Source organism: Scylla paramamosain, chromosome 31 (genome assembly GCF_035594125.1).
Source record: "Scylla paramamosain isolate STU-SP2022 chromosome 31, ASM3559412v1, whole genome shotgun sequence".
In the NCBI taxonomy this organism is placed as follows: Eukaryota; Metazoa; Arthropoda; class Malacostraca; order Decapoda; family Portunidae; genus Scylla; species Scylla paramamosain.
This window is the reverse complement of record NC_087181.1, coordinates 5,392,119-5,418,822: the sequence shown is the minus strand read 5'-3', so window position 1 is coordinate 5,418,822 and position 26,704 is coordinate 5,392,119. Positions and strand designations below refer to the sequence as shown.

The 26,704-nt window shown below is 38.2% G+C and overlaps 3 protein-coding genes across 5 annotated transcripts in view; 1 reads left to right on the top strand and 2 right to left on the bottom strand.

Annotated features, from left to right (window-relative positions):
* The first annotated feature begins 2,493 nt into the window (after window positions 1-2,493).
* On the top strand, window positions 2,494-4,329 carry LOC135116284 (putative nuclease HARBI1). Its single transcript, XM_064033647.1, has 3 exons — window positions 2,494-2,627; window positions 3,021-3,228; window positions 3,467-4,329. The coding sequence occupies exons 1-3, from the start codon at window positions 2,538-2,540 to the stop codon at window positions 4,327-4,329; spliced, it is 1,161 nt and encodes a 386-aa protein (XP_063889717.1). The 5' UTR covers window positions 2,494-2,537.
* Window positions 4,330-4,613: 284 nt separating this feature from the next.
* LOC135116412 (uncharacterized) lies at window positions 4,614-9,029 on the bottom strand. The gene is made up of 4 exons (XM_064033861.1): window positions 8,509-9,029; window positions 7,007-7,400; window positions 6,176-6,357; window positions 4,614-5,715 (listed from the first exon to the last, which is right to left on the bottom strand). Exons 3-4 carry the CDS (start codon window positions 6,348-6,350, stop codon window positions 4,772-4,774), a joined length of 1,119 nt encoding a protein of 372 aa, XP_063889931.1. The 5' UTR covers window positions 6,351-6,357; window positions 7,007-7,400; window positions 8,509-9,029; the 3' UTR covers window positions 4,614-4,771.
* An 8,141-nt stretch (window positions 9,030-17,170) lies between these two features.
* The window catches only part of LOC135116409 (mitochondrial inner membrane protease subunit 1-like), a 387,804-nt gene continuing 378,270 nt past the window's right edge, over window positions 17,171-26,704 (bottom strand). Inside the window, exons 9-10 of one of the 3 annotated variants that reach the window (XR_010276300.1) lie at window positions 25,644-26,704; window positions 17,171-23,823 (exon numbers count right to left, since the gene is read on the bottom strand). The exon at window positions 25,644-26,704 is cut by the window's right edge and continues 966 nt beyond it. The gene's annotated coding sequence lies outside the window, so the exon portion shown is untranslated. Of the gene's footprint in view, window positions 23,824-24,684 lie in introns of those variants that run through there. The other 2 variants (XM_064033853.1, XM_064033854.1) reach the window with 2 other exon arrangements.

The following is a 26,704-nucleotide window of genomic DNA, read 5'->3' as shown; positions in this document are numbered from 1 at the left end:
ACACCCTTCACTCAAAAAAAATTTAAAATCATCATGGCTACTCCTACACCAGCCTTAGAGTCCCCATCTGGGGAGGGGACCATAAATGTCCCCAGGTCGGACTGCCTTTCTGTCAATGACCCTAAGTGTCTTGACACCCTTCTTAACTTTTTCTTCATTAACTTCTACAATATTTTCAGTCTAAGATCTAATTTTCAATCTGTAGAACACCACCTCTCCTCTTCTAAACCTCATCTTCTTTTCCTCACTGAAACTCAGGTGTCTGAGGCAACTGACAGTAGCCTCTTTTCTGTACCCTCCTACTTTCTCTATCCTCATTTTCTATCCAAAGCTGGATGCTGTGTCTACTCGTATGTGTGCAATGACTTAACCTGCTCTCGTGCCCACGCTCTTGAATCTTCCGAGTTTTTCACCATCTGGCTATGATTACAGAGTCACTCTCGTACTAAATTTATCTGTGCTGTATACCTCTCACCTAACTCCTCTGACTATAAGAAATTCTTTGACTATTTAACTTCCAAAGTGGAGCACATTCTGACTCTCTTCCCTTTTGCAGAGATCTCCATTCTTGGAGACTTCAATGTTCACCACCAGCTTTGGCTTTCCTCTCCCTTCACTGACCATCCTGGTGAACTAGCCTACAACTTTGCTATCCTCCATGACCTAGAGCAATTGATACAACACCCTACTCGTATTCCAGACCGTCTTGGAGATATGTCCAACATTCTTGATCTTTTCCTGACCTCTAATCCTTCTGCTTATGCTGTCACCCTTTCTTCTCCGTTGGGCTCCTCTAATCACAATCTCATGTGTTTATCTTGTCCTATCGCTCCAATCCCTCCTCAGGATCCCCCTAAGCAAAGGTGCCTCTGGCGTTTTGCCTCTGCTAGTTGCGGGGACCTGAGGAGTTATTTTGCTGATTTTCCTTGGAATACCTACTGCTTCCGTGTCAAAGACCCGTCTTTATGTGCTGAGTTCATAACAGAGGTGATAGTGTCTGGCATGGAGGCGTACACTCCTCACTCTTTTTCTCGTCCTAAACCTTCTAAGCCTTGGTTTAACACAGCTTGTTCTCGTGCTATACATGATAGAGAGGTGGCCCAAAAAAGGTACTTAAGCCTTCCATCACCAGAATCTCATGCACTTTATATTTCTGCCCAGAACCATGGCAAGTCTGTTCTCCAACTAGCCAAAAACTCCTTCATTAACAGAAAATGTCAAAACCTTTCAAGATCTAACTCCCTTCGTGACTTCTGGCATCTAGCCAAAAATATCTCCAATTAATTTGCTTCTTCTTATTTCCCTCCTATATTTCAACCAGATGGCACCACTGCTATCACATCTATTTCTAAAGCTGAACTCTTTGCTCATACCTTTGCTAAAAAACGCTACCTTGGACGATTCTGGGCTTGTTCCTTCCTCTCCTCCACCCTCTGACTACTTCATGCCACCTATTAAAATTCTTCGCAATGATGTTTTCCATGCCCTCGCTGGCCTAAGGCCTCGGAAGGCTTATGGGCCTGATGGGGTCTCTCCTATTGTTCTCCGAAACTGTGCCTCCGTGCTTGCACCTTGCCTAGTCAAACTCTTTCAGCTCTGTCTGTAAACATCTACCTTTCCTTCTTGCTGGAAGTTTGCCTACATTCAATCTGTTCCTAAAAAGGGTGACCGTTCTAATCCCTCAAACTACCGTACTATTGCTTTAATTTCCTGCCTATCCAAAGTTTTTGAATCTATTCTCAACAGGAAGATTCTTTAACATCTATCACTTCACAACCTTCTATCTGATCGCCAGTATGGGTTCCGTCAAGGCCACTCTACTGGTGATCTTCTGGCTTTCCTTACTGAGTCTTGGTCATCCTCTTTTAGAGATTTTGGTGAAACTTTTGCTGTTGCCTTAGACATATCAAAAGCTTTTGATAGAGTCTGGCACAAAGCTTTGATTTCCAAACTACCCTCCTACGGCTTCTATTCTTCTCTCTGTAACTTCATCTCAAGTTTCCTTTCTGACCGTTCTATTGCTGCTGTGGTAGACGGTCACTGTCCTTCTCCTAAATCTATTAACAGTGGTGTTCCTCAGGGCTCTGTCCTGTCACTCATTCTCTTCTTATTATTCATTAATGATCTTCTAAACCAAACTTCTTGTCCTATCCACTCCTACGCTGATGATATCACCCTGCACTTTGCCACCTCTTTTCATAGAGCCCATTTATTAAACATTAGGGTTACTGGCCCATATTCCGAATCTGGTGAAGTCGATTTATTAAACACTCCTGGAGCTCGAAATGTCGGGCGTCTGCGTCTGAATCCGAAAAAATATTGACACGTTCGGGGAGAAATCTATCGGGAGCCTGACATCCTCCGAAAGCACCTACGAATTTTGGTTGAGAACGTATTATCCTCTCATTCATGGCAGAAATGTGTTATGATTGTATGGAAATACGTAATAATGGAGGTTAAACATATTATTACACGAATACAATAATTTTTGCCAGTACTTAAACTTTTTAAAAGAACTTGGTGTTTGGACGTGACGTATGCCTAGGGGCCTGTTGACGTGGCGCAAGCTTCTAGCCTGTCTTCACATCTTACCAACATCTCTACACTTCCCTGGAGCTTCAACCATGGTATGTATGCCACTATTACTTGTCAATATTACATGCAGAGCCCAAATAATATGTGTGGAAGCTGTTTGTCGTTAGAAAAGCTTGCAGAACAGCTGCAGGATAGCTGTGGGTCAAGTTGTTTTGGTATGATTATTTATGGTGAATTAACTTTGTTTTAATTAGTTTAGCCATCTCAAGCAGGTTAATTAATTGTTATTGTGATGGAGCAGGTCTCTGACGGCCGCCAGCTAGCCAGACAGCCAGTGAGCTGTTCAGGCCAGCAGGCTTTAGCTCTGCTTCCCATATATGTTGACATTTCATTTTGTGGCATTGTTATTGATAACATAATTGATAACATTAATTTTGCTAGTATTTTTTGTGAGGGAGGACTTAAGAAGATGAATTTCTTTTTAGGCTGGCATTCTTGCTCTTGTGCACCTTCAACATGCTGATCGAGCTGATCAAGCAAGGTTACCAAGGAGACTGGTCAAGGATCACCAAAACCCTTTTGTTGCCTACTCTGAGGAGGAGTTCGTTCAGAGGTACCGGCTGTCAAAGGAGTGCATTCACACCCTTCTTGGCCAAGTGGAACCAGATTTGCCAAGAGCCAAGGATGGACGAGGTAAAGTAAATTGTATTTTATTTCTTGCTTCTGTTCCTCATTTTTCTCGTGACTTCAACATTTTTCTCTAAACCAACGTATACTTTTGTTCTCAGATGCATATTTCATACTTCTTGAATTGCTTGTAGACAATGATTTTATCTTGAATGATACATTATTCTAGTCCCATTTATTTCTCATTCCTAGGAATTGTTCTTCATGAGAAATTAACATAATTTTTCTTTTGCCATGTCTACAGGTTGCAGTATTCCAGCATACCTCCAGCTCCTCACAGCAATGATGTATTTTGCCACAGGAAGCTTCCAGATATGTATGGCCAACTGCCTGGGGATGTCTGCTGCCTCTGTATGTAAAATTGTTAGAAGTATCTCAACCATTTTATGTACTCTAGCTCGGACTTATATAAAATTTCCAGAGCCAACTGACATTCCTGACCTTGCCTCCAATTTCTTCAATATTGCTGGCATGCCAGGTTGTATTGGTTGTATTGATGGCTCGTACATCAACATAATAAGCCCTGGAGGTGATCATGCGGAACTCTACGAGTATAGATCACGAAAGGGCCGCTTTGCCATCAATGCTATGGGGATTTGTGATTATAACCTAGTGTTTAGAAACATAATATGTAGCTGGCCAGGTAGTGTGCATGACAGCAGAGTATTTGATAATTCAAGAGTATGCCATCTGTTAGAGGAGGGAAATTATAGTGGGTATCTCCTGGGTGACTCTGGGTACCCATGCAGGAAATATTTGCTGACTCCGCTTCTTTCACCAACAACTGAAAAAGAACGGAAGTATAACATAGCTCACATTAAAACCCGAAATGTTATTGAGAGAGCTTTTGGTGTGCTGAAACGCAGGTTTGCCATCCTTAACAAAGAGGTGCGGACAAAACTTAGCACAACCAAGCAAATAATTATGTCATGTGTCATTTTGCACAATATTGCTAGATTACACAATGTTCCCATGCCTGATGAGATGGATGAGGATGAGGTACTTGGAAATGCAATCCCAAACATAAATGCTGAGCAAGCAGTACCCATTGAGAATGCTGCCAGTGGCTTGGTATTACGGAGCCACACAATTGAGAACTGGTTTTAAAATGTGCCAAATTACACGTGCTTTCCTCTATCCCAAAATTGTAATGCATATCATTTCAATCTTAAACTCAATTGCATCTGTCATTTGATACATTGTTATGTGACTCAATACAAGATACAAGTACCATGTAGGATGTAATTATATTTTCCTGTGAAGGACAAGACATGAAAGAAATGTTATATATAATTATATATGAACCTCAAAGTGTAGGTCATGAAAATAAATGGAGGTCAAGATTTGTTAGTTTTTTTTTATTTGTTTTCACTCAAATATACAACACACACACACACACACACACACACACACACACACACACACACACACACACACACACACACACACAGACACACACACCACACACACACAGACACACACACACACACACACACACACACACACACACACACACACACACACACACACACACACACACACAGGATACTTACAGACTGCTGGGTCTCCCAGAAGCTGGGCTGTAGTACTTGCGTATTTGTTCCATACTGCTATCAACATTATGCATAGTCTGAACAAATGCATTTATTGATGTTTGCAATGCCTGAGCAAATGCATTTGCTGCCAGCTCAGCTTGATTGCCAAGCTTCTCACATAGAGCAGAGAAGTTTTGCAATGACACTTTCAAGTCGTCATTCAAGGTCTCTGCACCTTCTCGAATAGAGCAGAAACATTCCTCCCTCTCACTGCCTAGGGGTCTCTTTCGGCCTCTACGGGTGGAGGGTCCAGTTTGTGATGTTCCTCCTGGTGCTGTCATTACTTGTTCCATAGTGCTATCAACATTATGCATAGTCTGAACAAATGCATTTGTTGATGTTTGCAATGCCTGAGCAAATGCATTTGCTGCCAGCTCAGCTTGATTGCCAAGCTTCTCACATAGAGCAGAGAAGTTTTGCAATGACACTTTCAAGTCGTCATTCAAGGTCTCTGCACCTTCTCGAATAGAGCAGAAACATTCCTCCCTCTCACTGTGTAGGGGTCTCTTTCGGCCTCTACGGGTGGAGGGTTCAGTTTGTGATGTTCCTCCTGGTGCTGTTGCTGGCCCTGCTGGTGGTGTTGCTGGTGCCATTGCTGGTGCTGTTGCTGTAACTGTTGGTGGTGCTGAAGCTGGTCCTGGTGGTGGTGCTGTCGCTGGTCCTGGTGGTGGTGCTGTTGCTGGTCTTGCTGCTGGTGCTGTCGCTGGTCCTGGTGGTGGTGCTGTTGCTGGTCCTGCTGCTGGTGCTGTTGCTGTTCCTGGTGGTGGTGCTGTCACTGGTCCTGCTGCTGGTGCTGTTGCTGGTCCTGCTGCTGGTGCTGTTGCTGGTCCTGCTGCTGGTGTTGTCGATGGTCCTGCTGCTATTGTACATGCAAAAAGCATGTCGTCGTCAATTATTTCTGCTAGATGAGAAGTTAATGTTAAAATAGAAAAAAAAATTTTTACAAAGATGTTTATGATGCATCAATCACTACCAGTGCACACAAATGAAAATATGCTAATCTAACCTAACCTAACCTATACCAACCTAGCTGAACCTAACCTAACTTTAACTCCACTTTTAACCTTGATGTCCATGGCCATTAACGTTAATTTTACTATCAATGCTATTGCGCACTACATGTTGTGTATTTCCTAAATTTCTAGTAAATTTACTGATTGAAACAGAATTAGATGACAATGCATGAACATATCCAAAACAACGTATTCATGATAATTTCACAGTTGCCAGGGCAGCCTACTGTCAAAAAAAAAAAAAAAAAAAGAGGGGGGGGAAAGAAATAGTATGAAAAATCAAGGCAATAAGTAAGATTGTGTATATGATTAAAGACTAACAGAAAAGAAAGCCAAAATACAGACCCACTTCCTCTTCTCTTATGACTATGGGTACTAAGCTATCTAGCTGGTTGTCTGCAAATTGTAGCTCCTCAGACAGTGCATCTGTTGCAACAGCCAAGAAGTCATCTGTGACTGGTTTTGGTGGTGGCCCTCCACCAGTCTTGAAGGACTCATGAAGAAATTTCTTGTGATTCATCTTCACTCTGTAAGCATGAACATAATGTAGATTACTAAACAATGCCAGTAGTGCTGTACAGAATCTTGAGTTAGGAATGATTTGGACAAATATAATAATATTCATTTATTGTCTGTGTACTTTATTTCTTAATTCCATTTCTTATATTTCAAAGTAAAAAACTAACCTGAACCTAACCTGAACTTAATCTAATATTGCTTTTTACCATGGAGCTTTTTTTTTAGATATTTGCTAAAGAAAAAAAATATTAATAATCCATTAATCATAAAAAGGGCAGGTAAGAAATGATATATGCTACTTGTGAGAGACCAGCAAGCTAAAAACACCTCCCTTAGACCAGCAAGCTTAAAACACCCCCTTTAGATCAGCAAACTAAAAACACCCCCCTTGGACCAGGAAGCTTAGAACACCCCTTCTAGACCAGCAAGCTAAAAAAACACCCCCTTTACAGTACACCAGCAAGCTAAAAACCCCCTTTAGATCAGCAAGATAAACACACTCCCTTTGTGAGAGGTAAACCTGAGTGTTAATTTAATTAATGAGATACACTCAGCTTTCCCTTACGGATGCAGCATGATGTAATATGTTATTGCTCTGCTACACACAAAAATTCACCTGCTATACACTAAACATACAGAATATTTATATCCACTTACCGTCTCCTTATGTACTCCCAAGCCCGTTTGAGCTGGGTTACTGTCCTGGGACGTTCAGCAGGGTAGCTGAGGTTGAATTCAGCAGCTACTTCCTCCCAAGCTTTCTGTTTTTTTTTCTTATCCCGTTGAAGTCTGTAGAATGATCCAACAGGATTTTCTTTGAAGTTATCACCTCAGACAGTCTCTGGCGTTGAGCATTTGTGAGTGCGACAGTTTTTTCTCGTGGAGAAAGGAGGAGAACAGAAGAGGCAGGCACACTCATGATAGCGGCGAAGCTGTGGGCGAACTAAAGGTAGCACGTGGATTTGTTTATATGTGCTCAGGTCTACCAATATCGGGAGCAAAGGCTGCCAACTCTTCCGATGACCTCGCACGAACGTCGGGTTGCCGTTTTCTGTTTAAAAAAATCAGCGCTAAGTGGTGTGTGTGTGTGTGTGTGTGTGTGTGTGTGTGTGTGTGTGTGTGTGTGTGTGTGTGTGAATTAATGTGTGTTTATAAGCTACACATTGGCAAGGCTGGAGGCTCGTGACAATGTGGTTGCAAACACAGAAGAGTCTGCCTGTGGCTCTGAGATAGGAGCAAAGTGTGTAATAAACTGGAATAGGATTTGCTGTGATTTTCCCTGCCAACACCCACCTATGCCTGTTTGTGAGTTGTGTAAGAGCTAAGTGAAACAGTGAGGACCTGGATACTGGACCCATGTGACTTGGTATGTCAACTACAGTGATATTGGTCAATATTCTGACAGACAAGGTAGCTGGGGCTGCTGTTGTGCAGTTACAAGGCAGCCAAGTGTATCCTCCAGTTCCGTAACTGAATGCATTGACTGATGATGAATTGTGTGTGTGCAAGGAGCATTCGTACATTTATAGAAAAGGTAATAGGTGCTTTAAGCTGCGGAGCAGCTTAGAAGACCTTCCCTCAGCGGCTAGGTGGTTCCAAGTTTTAGATGCATTGCAGACCTGGTCATACAGATCCTGCCTGCACATGCCACTGTGACAGTTGCAGTGAGTTGCTATAAATGACTCTGTTTTCAGTATGTGGAGATTTATCTGTCTGTATTCTGATCACACTATCATGTTCACAAGAGTTTTTCCTACTTAAATGTAGTAATATATTTCATCATTTGATGATTAATTGTTGAAAATAGCAAGCATAAGTAAAACATGTTATAGACATTTTTTTTAACATCTTCACAGTTCAACTTGTCATAATGCCATTTTCTTTTTTGTTTTGTCAAGTTTTTACATCTTGATTCTACAGTCACTGCTAAGTCCAATGGTGTCAACCAAAACTGGCTGTCCCATACGTGAAGTGAATTATGCCATATAATTTGTGCATTTTGCACACTTGAGCTGTAGTAATGAGGCTATAGTAATGCAATTTGCAAGGTAGAAACCTTCACTCACATGCAGATAAGTCAAAATATGCAAAATATGGCAAAACAATGGGTCTGACAAAGAAATGTCATAGAATAAGAAAGATGTGCTGTCAAAAGTTACCTTCTAAGAGATGTCTTCAAAACTGAATTTGCAATTTTTGTGTGTGATGTACTCCAAAAGGTGCTCCTGGCCAAATCATCTTTATATTCTCCGGGTTCCAGGTGGAGTGGTGGACTGTAGAGATGTGCAGTAACAAAATTAGAACCTCTCCCCCCAAGCGGGAGCAAAGACCTCGCTCCTGTTGGGGGAACTAATTTTAAAAGAAGTAACATTACAGGCTTGACTTGATCATGTAGAAATATGATTAGGTAAGACAACACATGCACTCCTGTTACATTGTTGCTTAAAAAAATTATAATTAATTAAATCCCCCCAAATAAAATATCTGGAACTTTAAGAAAAAAAAAGGATTCATGCAAAATCACCTAAATATCAAAGTTTGCAGACTTAAGAGGCATGTGTCTTATAATGATATTTTTTGTCATGTTACTGCACAGTTACTGATAAATTGATAAAATCATAAGTGTTTATGTTAGAATGGTAGTCTGATATTTTTTTTCACACACACACACACACACACACACACACACACACACACACACACACACACACACATGAACAAAGACAGTTTGAAAAGATATAATAGACAGGTATAAACATGAGCTAAAACTCTTCTATAAATATGTGAATGGTAAACTGAAAAGCAAAGTGAGTATAGGAAAGCTAATGGTAAATGGACTGGTTTATGAAGACCCGAAAGAGATGGCAGAAGTGATGAATAAGAGCTTTAAGGAAGTTTTTACAAAGTAAAAGGAATTTATAAGGCCATTGTGCACATCTGAAAATGGAAGAAATAGAGGAATTTCAAGTAACAAAAGAGGAAGTTGATAAAATCATCAAAACATTAGAAGTAAGAAAGGCCACAGGACCGGATGGAGTATCAGGATGGGTAATAAAAGATTGCAGTAACCAGCTTAGTGATAAATTACATACCATCATATGTACCTCTATTAATGAAGGAATAGTTCCACAGGATTGGAAAAGGGCAAACATCGTACCCATATTTAAAGGAGGAGACACAAAAGACCCACTAAATTATAGACCGGTTTTGTTGACAAGTGTGGTTGGAAAAATATGTGAAAGGATAATAAAGAACAAATGGACCAAGTTTTTGGAAGATAAGGACATTCTCACAACTTGTCAATTTGGCTTTAGAAAAGGGAGATCTTGTGTCACTAATTTATTATGCTATTATTCAAGAGTAATTGATATCATACAGGAGAAAGATGGTTGGGCAGACTGTATTTATTTAGATTTAAGAAAAGCTTTTAATAAAGTACTGAATAATAGACTGCTGTGGAAACTGGAGAAGATAGGTGTTGTAAATGGAAAAATGCTGAAATGGATGGACGGTTTCCTTAAAAACAGAGAGATGCAAACAGTAATTAGGGACCAGACATCAGTGTGGAGCCCAGTATTAAGTGGGATCCCCCAAGGGTCAGTGTTGGCACCAATAATGTTTGCGGTGTATATAAATGATATGGTTGAGAATGTATCCAGCTATGTGAGTCTTTTTGCTGATGATGCAAAACTTATGAGAAGAGTGAAGGGAATGGAAGATTGTGAAGAATTACAAAGAGATATAGACAAGGCGTGGAAGTGGAGCAACAGATGGCAAATGGAATTTAACTCTGGTAAGTGTAAAAAGATGGAATTTGGAAAAAGTAACAGAAGGTGTAGCTATAACAATAAGATGGGGAATGAAACAATAAATAAGACAACAAGAGAAAAGATCTGGGAGTGATTTTCTCAGAGAATTTATCACCAGAATAACATATCAACATGGTAACAGGTGAAACTCTCAGCCCACTAAGAAATATAAGAGTTGCCTTTGCTTATCTGGATATAGAAATGATGAGGAAAATAATCACCACAATGATACATCCAAGATTAGAATACACAGCGGTAATTTAGTCACCACATGAAAAAAAAGCACATAAGAAAGTTGGAAGGAATACAGAGAGCACCAACAAAGATGATAGCAGAATTGCAAGATTTGTCATATGAGGAGCGATTAGCTAGAATGCAACTCCCTACCTTGGAAGAGACGAGAGAGAGGTGACTTGATTGCATTGTACAGATTGCTGAGCGGGATGGAAAAAGTAAATAGGGAATATCTCTTTATATTGAACAAAACAGAAACAAGGGGACATGGAAGAAAACTAAAAAGTGACCACCTGCAAAAGGGATATAAAGAAGTTTAGTTTCCCTCATAGAAGCATAGAGGCATGGAATGGACCGGAAGGGGAAGTGGTGTGTGCTACAGATATTCATGACTTTAAGGAAAAGTTGGATAAAAAGAGTTATGGAGATGGGAGAGTATGAGCTTAGCTCCTCTCCCGTATGTCACAACTAGGTAAATACGTACAACTAGGTAGAAAAAAAAAAAAATTGTTTTAGTATATAAAAACATTATTTTATTTATTTTATTTTTTCTTTGTGAATAAAATTATATATATATATATATATATATATATATATATATATATATATATATATATATATATATATATATATATATATATATATATATATATATATATATATATATATATATATATATATTTTTTTTTTTTATTTATTTTTTTTTTGAAGCAGTTAATCTATATTTGTTAAATACCTCTATAAGCACAAGAAGCCAGTGTTCTCAAGACTATCAGAAGCTAATTTTCTTTCATACATTTGATATGGAAAATGTGTTATATTACATAAGTTAATGACTTTACATGCTATTTACATTGTTTTGAATGTTTATCATCTAGCATGCAGATATCTTAGAAATATGCAGAAAAAGATGAGTTTTCCACAAAATTTTCTGACAGGAAAACTGATAATTTGTGCAATGCTGAAAAAGATTAATGAATATACTGCAATTACACATAGTTCTTTACTCTGTTATATACAATACCTTGCTGACTACACAATTTTTATTTTTTAATGTAATGAAGTACCAGCTGCCCACCAGCCAGCCTGGGCTCACCTTAACTTCACCACTGGAGTGAAATCTAAACAAAATCTCCTGCCAGAGTAAATATAAAACATACAAATAACACTTTAATGGATATCAAAATAAATCAATACACAACTCGTGTAAACTCACAACAAAAAGAAATAACTGAATAAAACTTGTACACCTCAAAATTTCCAGTTGAGGGACACGATGACTAACAGTCGTTCACACAAATGCTTCTGGTTCCCTGCTGACAGTGATGACAGGCGTCTCCCTCTTGTCACCACAAACTGATAGGGCTCAGGATGGCCACACACTACACCACTCCTCCAGTAGACAGGCATACACTGGGGAAGACAGCTGTGGCTACGGTCCTTAAGCATCACTGTGAAACTCCTGCAATTCACCCATGGTGCACTCTAATCATCCTCTCTCCCGCTCCCTATATTTCATTAACATCCAACACTTTGTCCAACAATATCTTCACAATGAAATACACTATCACGTACCTGCTATGCTGACAAAGCCACACAATCCAGACTTCTAAACCAGTGCCTCAAGTGTCCGTCTTCTGCACCAAAATTCCTCCCGTTCCAAAACAAACACTTCCCATCAAACCCCACGCTAAGCGACTGAACATCACGATACGTCTAGCTCCACCTGACTCCTCACATTAAGAAGGGTAAAAATATAACATCAAATGCCAAAACAATCTATTTCTTCACTACATATCTACATCAAATCCATCTTTCTTTTGACAAGAATCTTTTATATTATCATAATCAATCAAATGTCATACCCAAAATGGGGTATAGCAGTAATCAACAGCCTCAGTAGGAAGGGCCAGCTGGAAATGTACTGAAATGATTGTGAACACAGCAGATGTTTATGCTGTTGTTACATGTATTTGTAAGATTAACACACAACTGTTGCTTGGTCTGCAGAATGCACACATTCTTATTAATTCATCATAAAATAATACATAAAAAGAAAAATTAATCTTACACAGAATACAGTACTGGGATCCCTCTGAAGAATCTTCCTGACACACCAAATCTTCATGATCATAATCTCATAACGTCAAGCCACACACTGCTCATTACTCACAAAAATAAGAATGCACCTTAATTATGTCACATATTCCTGCCCAATCCACACACCTGCCTATCCATTTACTCTACCTATCTAATTATAAGTTTTGTTATATACATTTGAAAATTCAAAATATCACACTTTCTCAGCAAAACATTCATTCCTCTTGACCAACTAATGCTAGTGTTTCTCTACTTTGTGCAAAGTTCATAAAAATAATGTACACATTTACATACTCAAACTTCAAACAAGAATTTTATACAGTTACTAAACAATTTTCATCCTTGACTTAGTTACCTGTTGGACTACTTTTGATGGCAACAGTAACCAGAATGTATTAATGGAGCTATTACAGAAAATACAGCTACTACCAGTTGAATTTATCACAAGATTGTTTCAACCTGATAGCAGCAACTATATAGCATTCTGGGTACCTTCAGTAGACTAATACTAATGTCTTCACCCTGAAGCCTTCTGAACTGAAGACAACATGAATATGTTGTTTGCTATCTGAAAGCAAAGAGCTTACACTGCAAGTATGTTCACTATTGTGACAAGTGTGTGTCTATAGTAGAAAACAAAGATGATGTCATCCTAGCACCATTAGTAAACTCAAAACATGGTAAGTGTCTCCACCCTAAAGCTTTCAGTTATCATGGATAAATCATCTCTTGACAGAATGCACATATATATAATTCTGACTTATAATAGGCATATAATGCACAAAGGCAGCAGGATCACTATCACTGATGTACTATGTGGGCCAGCTCTATAGAACTCAAATTAGTTTCCCCTGCTGAAAGTGGTTTTCTTGTGAGCTATGCCTCTTTAGATTATATTCACTGAAGAAATAAGGTTTCATTTGCATTTTTCCACATGATATAAAGCTTTGGAAGGTATGAAAGATGATATTCTTGTCATGGAGATTTTGAGCATAGATTTTCATCTTTCCATGAGTTGAGTCATAAGCAGTGATTGAAATGAGCATGTAAAGGACTGATAACTCATCTCACTGGAACTTAATAATCTCATAAAATATGAATGAAGCAGATGGGATATCTTCATTTCACTATTCCCTTCTCAACCACAGGTTCACCAATTGCAAAATTCATATAATCATGGTTATATATGGGTAATTATGCACCTGTTCACTGAACATAGTATCAGATTCATAAGTCCATGGATTTGGGGAGACTACTGATATAGAAATCACACATTGTCTTACTTTGGTCTGAAAAGACTGTTCTACTGTCTTGTGCAAAAAAGTTGAATAACAGCCTTACTTTTTTGTGGTGGCTATTCTATGTAGCTCTCTCCCTTTTGACAGAAACATACACAGACTCAGTCACCTCACACATCTTTTTTTTTTAGTGTAGTAGTAGGGAAAGCATGTGAATGCACAGTGATTATACAAAGGATTATATAGTCTTTGATGAATGAAAAAAACGTGTATACACACACACACACACACACACAATCACACACACACACAATGAGTGGGTTGCTGACTACTGCTTTCATCAAAGATGCCTAGATATGTGCACAAAGGGAAGGGAAGCTGCTAGTGTGTGTCCTGTCTCAAAATTATCCTGTAAATATGTTTGTTGTGGTGGGAAGTGGATAGAGAAGATCTCAACCATGGCACCATTGATGAAGGTAATGTAAAAAAACCCTTATCTACTTGTACTCCAACTCCACAAGCTAGAGGTATTTCTATAGAAAGACCTCTGGGGTTAAGGCAACTTGGCAAGTTGAGTGGAATGAGGGTTTTCTCGGGATTTAAGGAAGAAAGAGAACAAATGTGAGAAAGATTGTTAATGTTGAGAAGGAGTTAAGAGCAATGAGAAAGTTGTTGCTGGAATTTTGGAAAAACAGGACAAATTATTCAAAGACAATAATGACCTGAGAAAGAAGTGTGAAAAATATGATATTGTTCTAAAGGTATACAGCGAGATGAAAGTGAGATTGGAAAAACTAAAGAAAGAGAATGCCGCACTGAAGGTTAAGTGTAACAGTCATGATGTAATCCTTAAGGAAATAAATGTTAAAGTGAAAGTCAGTTCAGAGGGGGTAAAGAAGATGGAAGAAAGACATGACAAATGAAAAAATGAGAAGGAAGTGGTGTAAGAAAATTTCAGAGACATTGTCAAGAACATTGAAAGAAAAGGTAAGGGAGTCAACTGTTATGGTAATCAAAGACAATGAGAACCTGGTAAGGGAGACTGTAGACAAGAAGAAATGTGTACTAGTCTTTGAGATGAGAGGATAAATTACCACACACATTTGAGAGAGAAAGGATGGAGAGAATTAATATTGCAAAGATAGTAAAGGAAATTAAGAGTAATGGTAGTAACTTAGAAAATGAAAATGAAGAATTCCAAAGATTGGGAAAATATGTGCAAGAAAAAACATGGCCATTAAAAATAATGTTTAAATCACTGATAGATGCTGAAGAAACCCTGGCAGAGACAAATAGGTTGGAAAAAAAAAATGGAGAAGTACAGAAACACCTGGATAAAGAAAGACCTTAATGAGGAGGAAAGAGCAAAAGTGAATGAACCGTGGTCTGAGGCAAAAGTAAAAAAATGAGGAAAGATCAGAGGCAGAGAAAAAAAAAATTGTACTGGAAAGTGATGGGTATGAAATAAGAAAATGGTACATAAAAACAAAGGTGGAGGGAGGCAGAAATTAAAAATGAAAATGGGCTGATGACAGCAAATACTGAGTTAAACAAGTACTCCAAAACAAATGAACCTGATATCATCAGGCTAACATATATAAAACTGGATAAATCCATTGAGTGTTTAAACATAGGTGATTGAAAATATAATTGGAAAAGTTGAGGACAAACAAATAAGGAGGAGATATTATGATTTTAACCAAGAAAGACCCACATGTTAATGAAGTAGTTTATGGAAGCAATAATGATGAATTGATTAAAGTGGGGATTTGGAATGAGGGTAAAGCCACAAGGAACTTTGCAGTGATGTATGTACCCCAAGGACAAGGTCGTGGAACACTGAAGAACACAAGGAAATTTAAAAAGAAACATTATCAGATATGGAGAAACTGATAAACCACTGTGAAATCCAGACCATCATGGGTGACTTCAACTGTAAAGAAGTAAATTGGGAGAAGTGGACAACTGAAGGAAATGATGAATTGTGGGGGAGTGAAATGTTGAAGTTAGTCATGGTAAAGTGAATTGGAGGTAAAGAAGGTGGTTTGTTTACACCTGGTCCAGCATTTACTAACAGTCCCATGTTACAAAGTTCCAAGTATAGAAAGATAAGAAGTCAATAAAACTCTCTCCTAATTGATTCGCTAATGTTTCATAAATCCACCAATTTTTAACTTGCAAACTCTACCATGATTTTGCTCTACAGCTGACAGATAGCACTTTTGTGTTTGTTGGCATTTATCATTATCCAACCATAGCACTTGAAACATTCCCTCTTAGCCAACAGGTGCCAATCACAGTAACAACAAGACATCATGTGAACACTGCCAAGGGGAGGCAGCATGTTGTAGCAGGAAGCACACAATAGATGCCATATTAGTAATGGTAGAAATTCAATCAAATGTAATATTAGAAGGCAACATATTTCTTATTTCCATGATAAATATGCAGTGAGGATATAATATTACTTCTAACTTACATAATGTTATGTATAATGCCTTAATGATATTCTTCAGATTCAGAGTGATACAGTTATGGATCATAAAAGCTATACTGTTTAAAAAACAATAATTTCAACCTAAACAGGGTGTAACATTGAGTTTCTGTGGATATTGCTAGAGATGAAAGTACAAGTTATTTCAAATTGAAAATGTTCTATGCACATGTGCATTTTGTAGTGTAGTGTAATGTAGGTGGACAACAATGGCTAGAAGAGGCCATGGCAGGATGTGTAGATGTGGGATATCCATGAGTAAAATTGTTAATTATTCAATCATGATTTCTATAAGTTTTGGATCACTACAGCATTCCATAATGAGATTAGCAATATTAATGGACAGCTGATTTACTGGTAAACATTACACAAGGATAGTATAGTTGTAAGTGATGACAAATAAAATGATGTGCTACATTAGGCCATGCCTTCCCAGGAAGGGACAGGGAAGAGAGGCTAGTATCAAATCAGCTGACAGTCAGTCAGTCACTTGCAGTTTCCTGCCAAGACAGTGACAATGAATATATTTAGATTGTACTGCATAATTTTGTGGAGAATCAGCATACAAAGGCTAATGCCAGATGTTTTCTTGGTATTAGACAGACATACACTGAGCTAAGCACCTATACCAGCACAGCCCTGCCACTAATAGAGTATTTAGTTGTAATGTCTGAGTAGAATGTCTGTCTGGAGTAGTGATATGCTGAGTGAAGATAAGTGGCGAAGTGCTCCAGTTGCAAGCTGAGATATAACTATCTTGAACAGGAGCAGGAGTGTAAGAGCTTGAGTGAGAGCAGGAGTGTCACTGCAATCACTCATTGAATGTAACTAAGCTGAGAGAGAGAGAGAGAGAGAGAGAGAGAGAGAGAGAGAGAGAGAGAGAGAGAGAGAGAGAGAGAGAGAGAGAGAGAGAGAGAGAGAGAGAGAGAGAGAGAGAGAGAGAGAGAGAGAGAGAGAGAGAGAGAGAGAGAGAGAGAGAGAGAGAGAGAGAGAGAGAGAGAGAGAGAGAGAGAGCAAGTGCGAGGTGTTCAAGAAGTGTGAATCCACCCAACCTGGATCCTCATTGGTTCATACATTTTTATTGAGATTGAGATTGTTATGACCATCACCACGAACAATAGTTCCAACATACTCCCACCACCAAGAGAAATAGTTTATATTATAAATATTTACATGGGGTAAACTTGACATTAAATTTGGCTGGTTTCAATTTTTTATTTCCATAAGTCTGCAGAGCATGCTGCCATTTGTTGCAGGGGTCACTGGTTACAGACAGACCCCTGCTGCTGGATATTATCAGTGGAGGGTGCTACATCCACCTGACTTTGTTTGAGTGAATACAATCTGGCAATGGGTCAAGTGGTTGTGCCTGAGGAGGTCTTTACATACACTGCCCTTACTAACCTGTCCTGTCCTTCATGTAGGCCAGTGATTTTACCAAGTCTTCACCAGAACCACAGCCCATCATCATGAATGAGGATGACGTCCATGGCTTGTGGCCATATCATGCCTTCTTTGGGAACTATGCACCTATGGGACTCTGAGACCCACCTTTTTCCATATATCATTTATAAATTTACTTTTATAATTGAGTCTCCTTTAAATTTTGTGAAGAACCCTAAGATGGGTCAGATATTTCTTCTAATGAAAGCTGATTAGGAAAAGATTTCAATCTTTTGTCTCTTAATAACTGTGAAGGGGTTATGGCATTGAGTTCACTGATATCACTGCTTACATAAGTTAAGGGTCTATCATTTATAGCGGATCTTAATTCTAATATGAGTTCACTGATATCACTGCTTACATAAGTTAAGGGTCTATCATTTATAGTGGATCTTAATTCTCATATGATAGTGTGCAGTTCATCAAATGTGACAAAAGACTTTCCTTAATTCAGTTTTTACACTCCCTATTAACCTCTCCCATATGAAACCAGGGGGCTTAAGCTGTAATAAATTTTCATTCACAGTTGACTGATGTTAAATGGCTATTTACATGAGGGTCTTCCATAATTTCCTTGACATGGCTAATTGGCAGCCATAACAAATGTTGTTGCATTATTACTTAATATAAGTTGTGGTAGACCCTGTCTACTTGTAAATCATCTAAAGGCATTCATAAAGTTTTGATTTGTTAAATCAGATACCAGTTCTAAATGGATGGCCCTGGTAGTGGCACAGGTGAACAGAATGATATATGCCCTGGCAACCTGACTAGCCTCTCCTTTAACCTTTAGAGCACTAGTAAAATCCAGTCCTGTTATGCTAAAGGGTTCACTTATGTTCTAAATTGTGGAAGTAGAAGTGCATCTGCAGGAGAGAATGGTTTGCCTTTACATTTCTGGCATGTCTTACATTTTCTAATCACTTCTGCCTCATATAAGCCATGATAAAGTTGGTGCTATAATGGTAGTTTTGTTCATGACATCTTTGTATTAGTAGGTTGGTCATGTGGTGATATCCAGGTAGCAAAATAGGATGTTTGGTTGACTCAGGCACATTAGCTAGTTGTATTCTCCCACCACATTTTATGATGTCATTTTCTAGGTACAACCCATAGAGTATTATGTTTGTATATGATAATCTATCAGCCTTTCTTATGAATAAGGTGTATTTAAAAAATTCTTCCTTTTGTATTAATTTAATTAATTTATGTTCTGCTGCCTCTACTTCTCCCACCTTAATGATTAGGCAGTATTGATATAGCCAAAGCCTTTGACTTAGCCTTGGGGTTATCTATATAATGAAGTACCCATTTTTTTTTTTTTTTTTTTTTTTTTATGTAGGAGGGACACCAACCAAGGGCAACAAAAATTGCAACAAAAAGGAAAGGCCCAGTGAGGTGCCAGTCCCTTTACAGAGTCAAAAGCATTAATAAAAAATGCAGGATATGTGTCTTGAAACCAGTCTCTTGAAAGAGTTGAAATCATAGGAAGATGGAAATACAGGAGGCAGGGAGTTCAGAGTTTACCAGAGAAAGGGATGAATGATAGAGAATATTGGTTAACTTTTGCATTAGAGAGGTGGATAGAATAGGGGTGAGAGAAAGAAGAAAGACTTATGCAGTGAGGCAGTAGGAGTAGGGAAGGCATGCAATTAGCAAGAATAGAAGAGCAGTTGGCATGAAAATAGCAATAAAGATAGCAAGTGATGCAACACTGCGGTGATGAGAAAGAGGCTGAAGACAGTCAGTTAGAGGAGAGTTGATAAGATGAAAAGCTTTTGATTTCACCCCGTCTAAAAGAGCAGTATGAGTGGAACCCCCCCATACATGTAAAGCATACTCCATACATGGACAGATAAGGCCCCTGTACAGAGTTAGCAGCAGGGGTGAGGTGGGGGGGAGGGAAGAAAAACTGGCAGAGACAACTCAGAACACCTAACTTCACAGAAGCTGTTTTAGCTAGAGATGAGATGTGAAGTTTCCAGTTTAGATTATAAGTAAGGGACAGACTGAGGATGTTCAGTGTAGAAGAGGGGGAGCAGTTGAATGTCATTGAAGGAGAGTGGATAGTTGTCTGGAAGGCTGTTTCAAGTTGATAGATGGAGGAATTGAGTTTTTGAGGCATTGAATAATACTAAGTTTGCTCTGTCCCAATCAGAAATTTTAGTGAGATCAGAAGTCAGGCATTTTGTGGCTTCCCTGTGTGAACTGTTTATTTCTTGAAAGGTTGGATGTCTATGAAAAGACGTGAAAAAGTGCAGGGTGGTATCATCAGCGTAGGAGTGGATAGTACAAGAAATTTGTTTTAGAAGATCATTGATGAATAATAGGAAGAGAGTGGGTAACAGAACAGAACCCTGAGGAAAACCACTGTTAATAGATTTTAGAACAGTAACTGTCTACCACAGCAGCAATAGAACAGTCAAAAAGGAAACTTGAGATAAAGCCACAGAGAGAAAGATAGAACCCATAGGAGGATAGTTTAGAAATCAAAGCTTTGTGCTAGGTTCTATCAAAAGCCTTTGTTATGTCTAAGGCAACAGCAAAAGTTTTGAGGATGATCAAGACTTAGTAAGGAAAGCCAGATCACCAGCAGAGTGGCCTTGATGGAACCATACTGGCAATCAGATAGAAGGTTGTGAGGTGATATAAGTTTAAGAATCTTCCTGTTGAGGATATATTCAAAAACTTTAGATAGGCACGAAATTAAAGCAATAACACAGTAGTTTAAGGGATCAGAATGGTCACCCTTTTTAGGAACAAGCTGAATGTAAGTAAACTTCCAGGAAGAAGGGAAGGTAGGTGTTGACAGACAAACTTGAGAGAGTTTGACTAGGCAAGGTGCAAGCATGGAGGTACAGTTTCGGAGAGCAATAAGAGGGACCCCATCAGGTTTATAAGCCTTCCGAGGGTTTAGGTCAGCGAGAGTATGGAAAACATCATTACAAAGAATTTTAATAAGTAACATGAAGTAGTCAGAGGATGGAGGAAAGGGAGGAACAAGCCCTGAATTATTGAAGGTAGTGTTTTTAGCAAAGGTTTGAGTAAAGAGTTCAGCTTTAGAAATAGATGAGATGGCAATGGTGCCATCAGGTTGAAATAAAGGAGGGAAAGATGAAGAAGCAAAGTTATTGGAGATGTTTCTGGCTAGGTGCCAGAAGTCATGGGAGGAACTGGATCTTGAAAGACTTCAACACTTTCTGTTAATAAAGGAGTTTTTGGCTAATATTTTTGATCTCTAGTTATATTTGCTGTATTCCAATAATTTAGCTGGTGTTGTGACTGTATTTAGAATTATTTATCTCAGTAGGTTGAGTCATGTTAATTTGCACTTTTGGCCACTCATTTTTGTGGGCTAGCCATGAGGGTCTTTGCCACCACAGAGAGGACTGATTTAGCTCATCTATATTTATTCCCTGAGTTAGGAGATATGCTGGAACATCTTTAGTTGTCACATATTTTATGTTTACATTAGGAATGAGTTGGTTGATTTCTCTTACACTACTGGCCACATATATGGGTAATGTCTTCTGACTTTGTAACTAATATAGAGTGATTTGGTTGTCACACAATAAGTTAATGCTTCTTACATTAATTACACCCTAATAGGCTTCATGGATGAAGTGATTAGCCTAGCAGCTAAGAGGACAGCAGTTAGTTCTATTTAAGGAAGGTGAGGTTTTTTAATGGGGCAACCTTTGCTTTACCTATTATCAAGTTCCCTTACCCACTGTTACATATGTAGACACAAACTCCACATATCTTATTGCTGGTATTAAAAATATGCAAGTCTGTTTCCTCTTGTATTATGGTTGTTCTAAGCATTTCTGTTTTGTTTGCTGTTTTGAGTTCCTTGTTAAGTAGATTCTGTTGATCACAAAGTTTATCAGGTAGAGTCTGATCCCATGATGTTTTTAGTTTCCACAGGCCTTGTAAAAATATTCTTGACTTGACTGTTACGTAAAGCAATAAGCCTTGTGGATCAAATGGTTTTGACACCATACTTAAGCATGATCTTTTTGTTATTTTATCAGGATCCTTAAAGTCACTGATTTTGAAAGTGTGTTTGTGTACCTGGTTTCCAGATTAACTTGGTCTTGTTTCTTAGATATACCATTGTATATCTCAAGTTGATCTTGTAGTTTGGGACTGTTAGTTACCCATTCTCTTATATCAGGTGGGCCTTATTAATTATTCTCTGTACCTGCCAGTATTGTTCTAATAGATCTTCTTCATGCTTATTTGTTCCCTGTAGGTTGTCAATATATATTCCTTGTTTTATGTTCTTAATACTGTCCTCCTGTTCTTGGAAATCAGTTAGGTGATGGACAATGGTGGCATTAAGTAGATACTGAGAACAGGTGGCTTCAAACAAAACAACCTTGAACCTAAAGATGTAAAATGGGAAAACAGGATTTAAGGGATCTCTTGGCCACAGAAATCTAATATAGTCTCAATCTTTTTCATCATCCACCATCAGTGATGTGTTTTTTATATCTGACATGAAGGTACATTTTTGGTGCCTGGATCTTAGTAGAATCTGAGCTAAGTCAGGTACTAGACTTGGACCTGCTAACAAGCAGTCATTGAGGCTTAATGAATTAGGGGATTGTTTAGCTGAACAATCATAGTCTATTCTAACTGGAGTGGTTATGCTATCTTTTTTCATGCCATGATGTGATAAATAGTGAAGAGCATGATGGTTATTGTTATGCATATTCACTTTCTTTATAAAATCCCTGTTTATCTGATCACCTGTAGCATTAGGGTTTCTTTGTCAATCAATTTATACTTTATTATGGCCAAAGAGGACTTGAGGACAAAATTTTTTTGTGAACACTGGTCTAACAAGGCCCTTAACTTAGTGTTCTTACCTCCTTTTGCTACAAGGAGTAATATTAGTGTAGTAGTTAAGATAGTCCTTTCTTTGGGATTTGTTGATTTAGATTTTAAACAAAGGGAATGGCAGTGTTTCTTTTTGCAAAATTTGCATTTTTTTATGTTAGGATTTGTGCAGCCTTTATTGTAGTGCTCAGGTTCCAAACATCCATTACATTATCCTCTGAATCAGGATCTGTATTTGTGGCATTTGAACCATGGATGATTTTGTCTGTGGCATAATTTACATTGAATTTTAAGCTTCTCTTCCCTCTTTTGTCCTATATTGAATCTATCTGCATAATGTTCTATTTCCATCTTAGCTATGGATGCATTACTCTCAACTATTGATGTACTACTCTCAATTGTGAATACTTCATTTCTCAAACAATCCAGAACTTCCTCTATATTTAACATGTTTTCCTTCAGCACCCTTTTTATATTTCCTTTACAGGGGATAGTAAGTAATTTATGAGGAATATGAAACACATTTCATCTCTATTGATATTATGTGCAGTGAGAGACTTATGTAAGCTTTTACATCTTCCCATAAATTGTTTGAGGCTAGTAATATTATGATCAGGCTTTTAGAGACTGGATCTTTATATCTAAATTGAAATTGTTAGCCACCATGATAAATTATCCTGTTGGAACAATAGTTCTGACAATTTTGAAAAAAAAAAAAAAAACTCAGCAATGCCATATGCTTAAGTAATGTGGAGTATGCAGATATGCCATCCATCTGTTCATCTGTCACACTGGAATTTTATACCATGGCCAAACAAGGCCTTAAAATGCATAAGAGCATTGAACATTTTCTTAGAATAACTTGTACTTTCACCTCAAACCAATATCTGCAGAAACTTGTGTTACAACTTATAAAATGTCAACAGTAATTTGAAAATATGTAACAAATTTAAATTATTCAAGTTATGAGTTATACAGGTAAAGGAGCATCTGGTGGGTTTGGATTAAAAACTATTTCTTCTGCGATACTTTTCATCAACAAAACAAGATGGCTACTATTTATATTAGTTCAATCACTGTATATTTTTTTGTCATCTTTTTCTACTTCCTTAATTTTTTTCCTTCTTCCATTTCTTTTTTTCCCTTCTTTCTCTTCTTTCCTTTCATATTCTTCCTTCTGTTCCTTCTTCTTTTCCTTTGTTCTTCCTTCTTTATCATCTTCATCTCCTTCACCCGAAATAAAAGTTCATTACACCACTGCAGTATTTCCCTCTGCAGAAACCCATATTTCAAGAGGTGTTCACTGCCCACCTGAAAAATATTTAGGAGATTTCTGAACATCCTCTCCTTCCTCACTCCAAGATCATTTGCTAATACAACTTGCAATTCAGTTTATGTTGCTGGTTGTACAGTAGAGAAGAGGCACTCATTGATCTAGCTTACATCACTTAAAGGGGTTTCTAAAAAGTATCTAACATAATGATCTTGCTAACTGCATGCCTTCCCTCCTCCCATGGCCTCACTCCACAAGACTTTCTTTTATCATTCTATCTGACATCTCTATGGGAACTGGCATTAAGTGCGCTTTTTTTTATTACATTTTTTTGTTGACTTTCTTTTATCATTCTATCTGACATCTGTATGGGAACTGGGATTAAGTGGGCTTTTTTTTATTACATTTTTTTGTTGTCCTTGGCCAAAAAAAATGTTGCCCTTGGCCAAAAAAAAAAAGAAATGGGTGCCTTGCAGAGTTCATGAATGTTTAGCAAATCACCCTTACAAGAGGTATGAACTTTGTAAGGATTTATGAAGCTCATAACTCATTAATAAATCCAGGCCTTACTGATCACCAAAATTAGCAAATCATTACTGATTTTTAGTGTTTAGAGAGAGTTTGATAGAGGTTTCATATTGCAAAAGAGAGTAATTGAGCTTGAGAGCCAAGTAGAAATCCTTATGGACAATATGTAAACAATGGAAGCTGAGTAAGTGAGATGTATGTAATGCAAAATGTGAGATTTTTAAGGATGGAAAATGATGAACTTAAAGCAAGTTTTATAAATATGAATGTAAACTGAAGCAAATGAAGAAAGTGTTAATGAATTGTTAAGAAAGTGTGGAAGGAGGAGCAACAACAAAAGGTAGTGGACTTAAAAGTGATACAACAGCAGATAACTAAGAAAGATTTATTGAATGCAGTGGTAAAGATAATCAAAGAAAAGGAAAATTCAATGAGAAATAGGGTTGAACAGAAAAAAAAAAAAATATTTGGAGCAAAGGAAGAACAGAAAGTTTGATCAAAGATACAGTAAAAGAAAAATTTTTTTTGTGTTATTCAAGGCAAAGGAATCAAAGGATTAAATATGAGAGGAAAAATAGCATGAGGAAAGTGGGAAAGAGGATAGTAAAGGTGGTTCAGGACCAAGACAGTGAGCTAACCTAGGAGATTAAGGAAGTATACATAATGAGAAAATACTATCTAAATACAAAGCTGGCAATCCCCACAAGGGATGGCCCAGATAAAGCACCACACATTTACACAGATCATTCACATTCAGAGCCCTGTCAACATTCAATTCATACTCTCGCCCCTGTCAGACCCAGGTGGAAAGGGATAGTCTCATGGCTCACTGTACCACAGCAAGCCCCAACAGCATACACTGGTCTACCCCTGTCCCTTCATAATGAAACTGTTCCTTGTCCCTCACTCTAACCCTGAGGCCACAGCAGATTCAAGGTACTTCTTACAGAGTGCCTCACACTCTAACTGGGCCCATATGCCAGTGGCCCTGCCAAGTTCGCCTACATTCCAGGGGTCAACGAAGCAACATCATTTTCATGCACTCACCACTGTCACTATTCATTCATTTCTATCATGTACAATTGGTCTTGCTTGCTGCACAGTCCTCTTTCATTCATGCCACACCCAACCACAGCCATAGTGAACTTGGCACACAAGGCAGCAGTAAGGCAAAAGTTATATATGCATATATTCCTCACTTTGCCATGGCCAAATCATTCACTATGAATTGCATATTTAAGAGGAAGGATAGATGAGTCTATTCCTATAAAGTTCTAACTGTTTCATGCATGAAACAATTTTGGGCAAAAAATGAGAAATAGCAACTCACCCACTCTACCCATGTGCCATGGTGATGGAATCCTTGTCAGTAGTCAGGAATGTTTATGCCATGTCTGACTGCTGCCACTCCACTCTTTCTGCCCTTGAGGCACTGAACATACTTCTGAACTCTGATTATGAGCTCAGTGAGTCTGAGTCATCTGGGGATGACTATGAACCAACTCAGGATGAGCTGGCTGAAGTTGAAATCCCATCATAACCTATATCAAAAATACTTTGTGTTTCTTACACATTATTACCAAAACAATAATGAAAATGACGGTAAGATCAACAGATACAAGAATAATTGTGAAAGTATGGTACAAATTTACACAGAGAAATAGTGTCCACATAGTGGACACCTGCTCATCACTGGTTCAATCAATGCAGCCCCTATTTTTACATGGTTATTGGCTTTGGATTTTTTTATTTTATTTATTATTTATTATTTTTTTGGTGCCGAGTACCAAACACGCTCCCTTCTGCGTTTCTCTAACTTTCCACAGACCAGCACTACCCTTCCACTGATGAGACTCGCACACTGCACCACTGGCCCACTGCCTCATTCCAGCCACAGCAGTAACAACAATAATTACAAAATAAGATTGTGCATTTCCATTCCAAGATTTTTCTTATGGAAAAGCTTATATCTATCAATTTAATGAATTAAGGATATATGAAAAAAAATTAAAACACAGAATAATATAGCATACACACACACACACACACACACACACACACACACACACACACACACACACACACACACACAGCACCACTGGGAAGTATACCTGACAAATCTCGTTAGTGGGACACCACCACTATTTTCATCTTACATGAAGGAAACCACAACACACCTTTTTATGTATGAGTAACAGCATATCCCATTCCTTGTGCTTCCTTTAATTTCTAGCCTGACATACTTCCTCTCTACCCTGTTCTCTCCTTGTTTACTGGTCAAGCAAGATGCTGTCTTTCATTGTCATTACCATACTCTTCTACTTCTAGCCACTTGCTTTCTTTTTTCACTTGTTTCACAGAGGAGCTTGCTGAAAGAGGTTATGAAGCCCG

Excerpts from the sequence above, each read along its gene's own strand:
- LOC135116284 (XM_064033647.1), top strand. The coding sequence starts at position 2,538 with ATGCCTAGGGGCCTGTTGACGTGGCGCAAGCTTCTAGCCTGTCTTCAC. Across the intron at positions 2,628-3,020 it reads TCCCTGGAGCTTCAACCATG|GCTGGCATTCTTGCTCTTGT; the intron begins GTATGTATGCCA and ends ATTTCTTTTTAG. Across the intron at positions 3,229-3,466 it reads AAGAGCCAAGGATGGACGAG|GTTGCAGTATTCCAGCATAC; the intron begins GTAAAGTAAATT and ends CCATGTCTACAG.
- LOC135116412 (XM_064033861.1), bottom strand. The coding sequence starts at position 6,350 with ATGAATCACAAGAAATTTCTTCATGAGTCCTTCAAGACTGGTGGAGGG. Across the intron at positions 5,716-6,175 it reads CATAAGAGAAGAGGAAGTGG|AAATAATTGACGACGACATG; the intron begins GTCTGTATTTTG and ends CTCATCTAGCAG.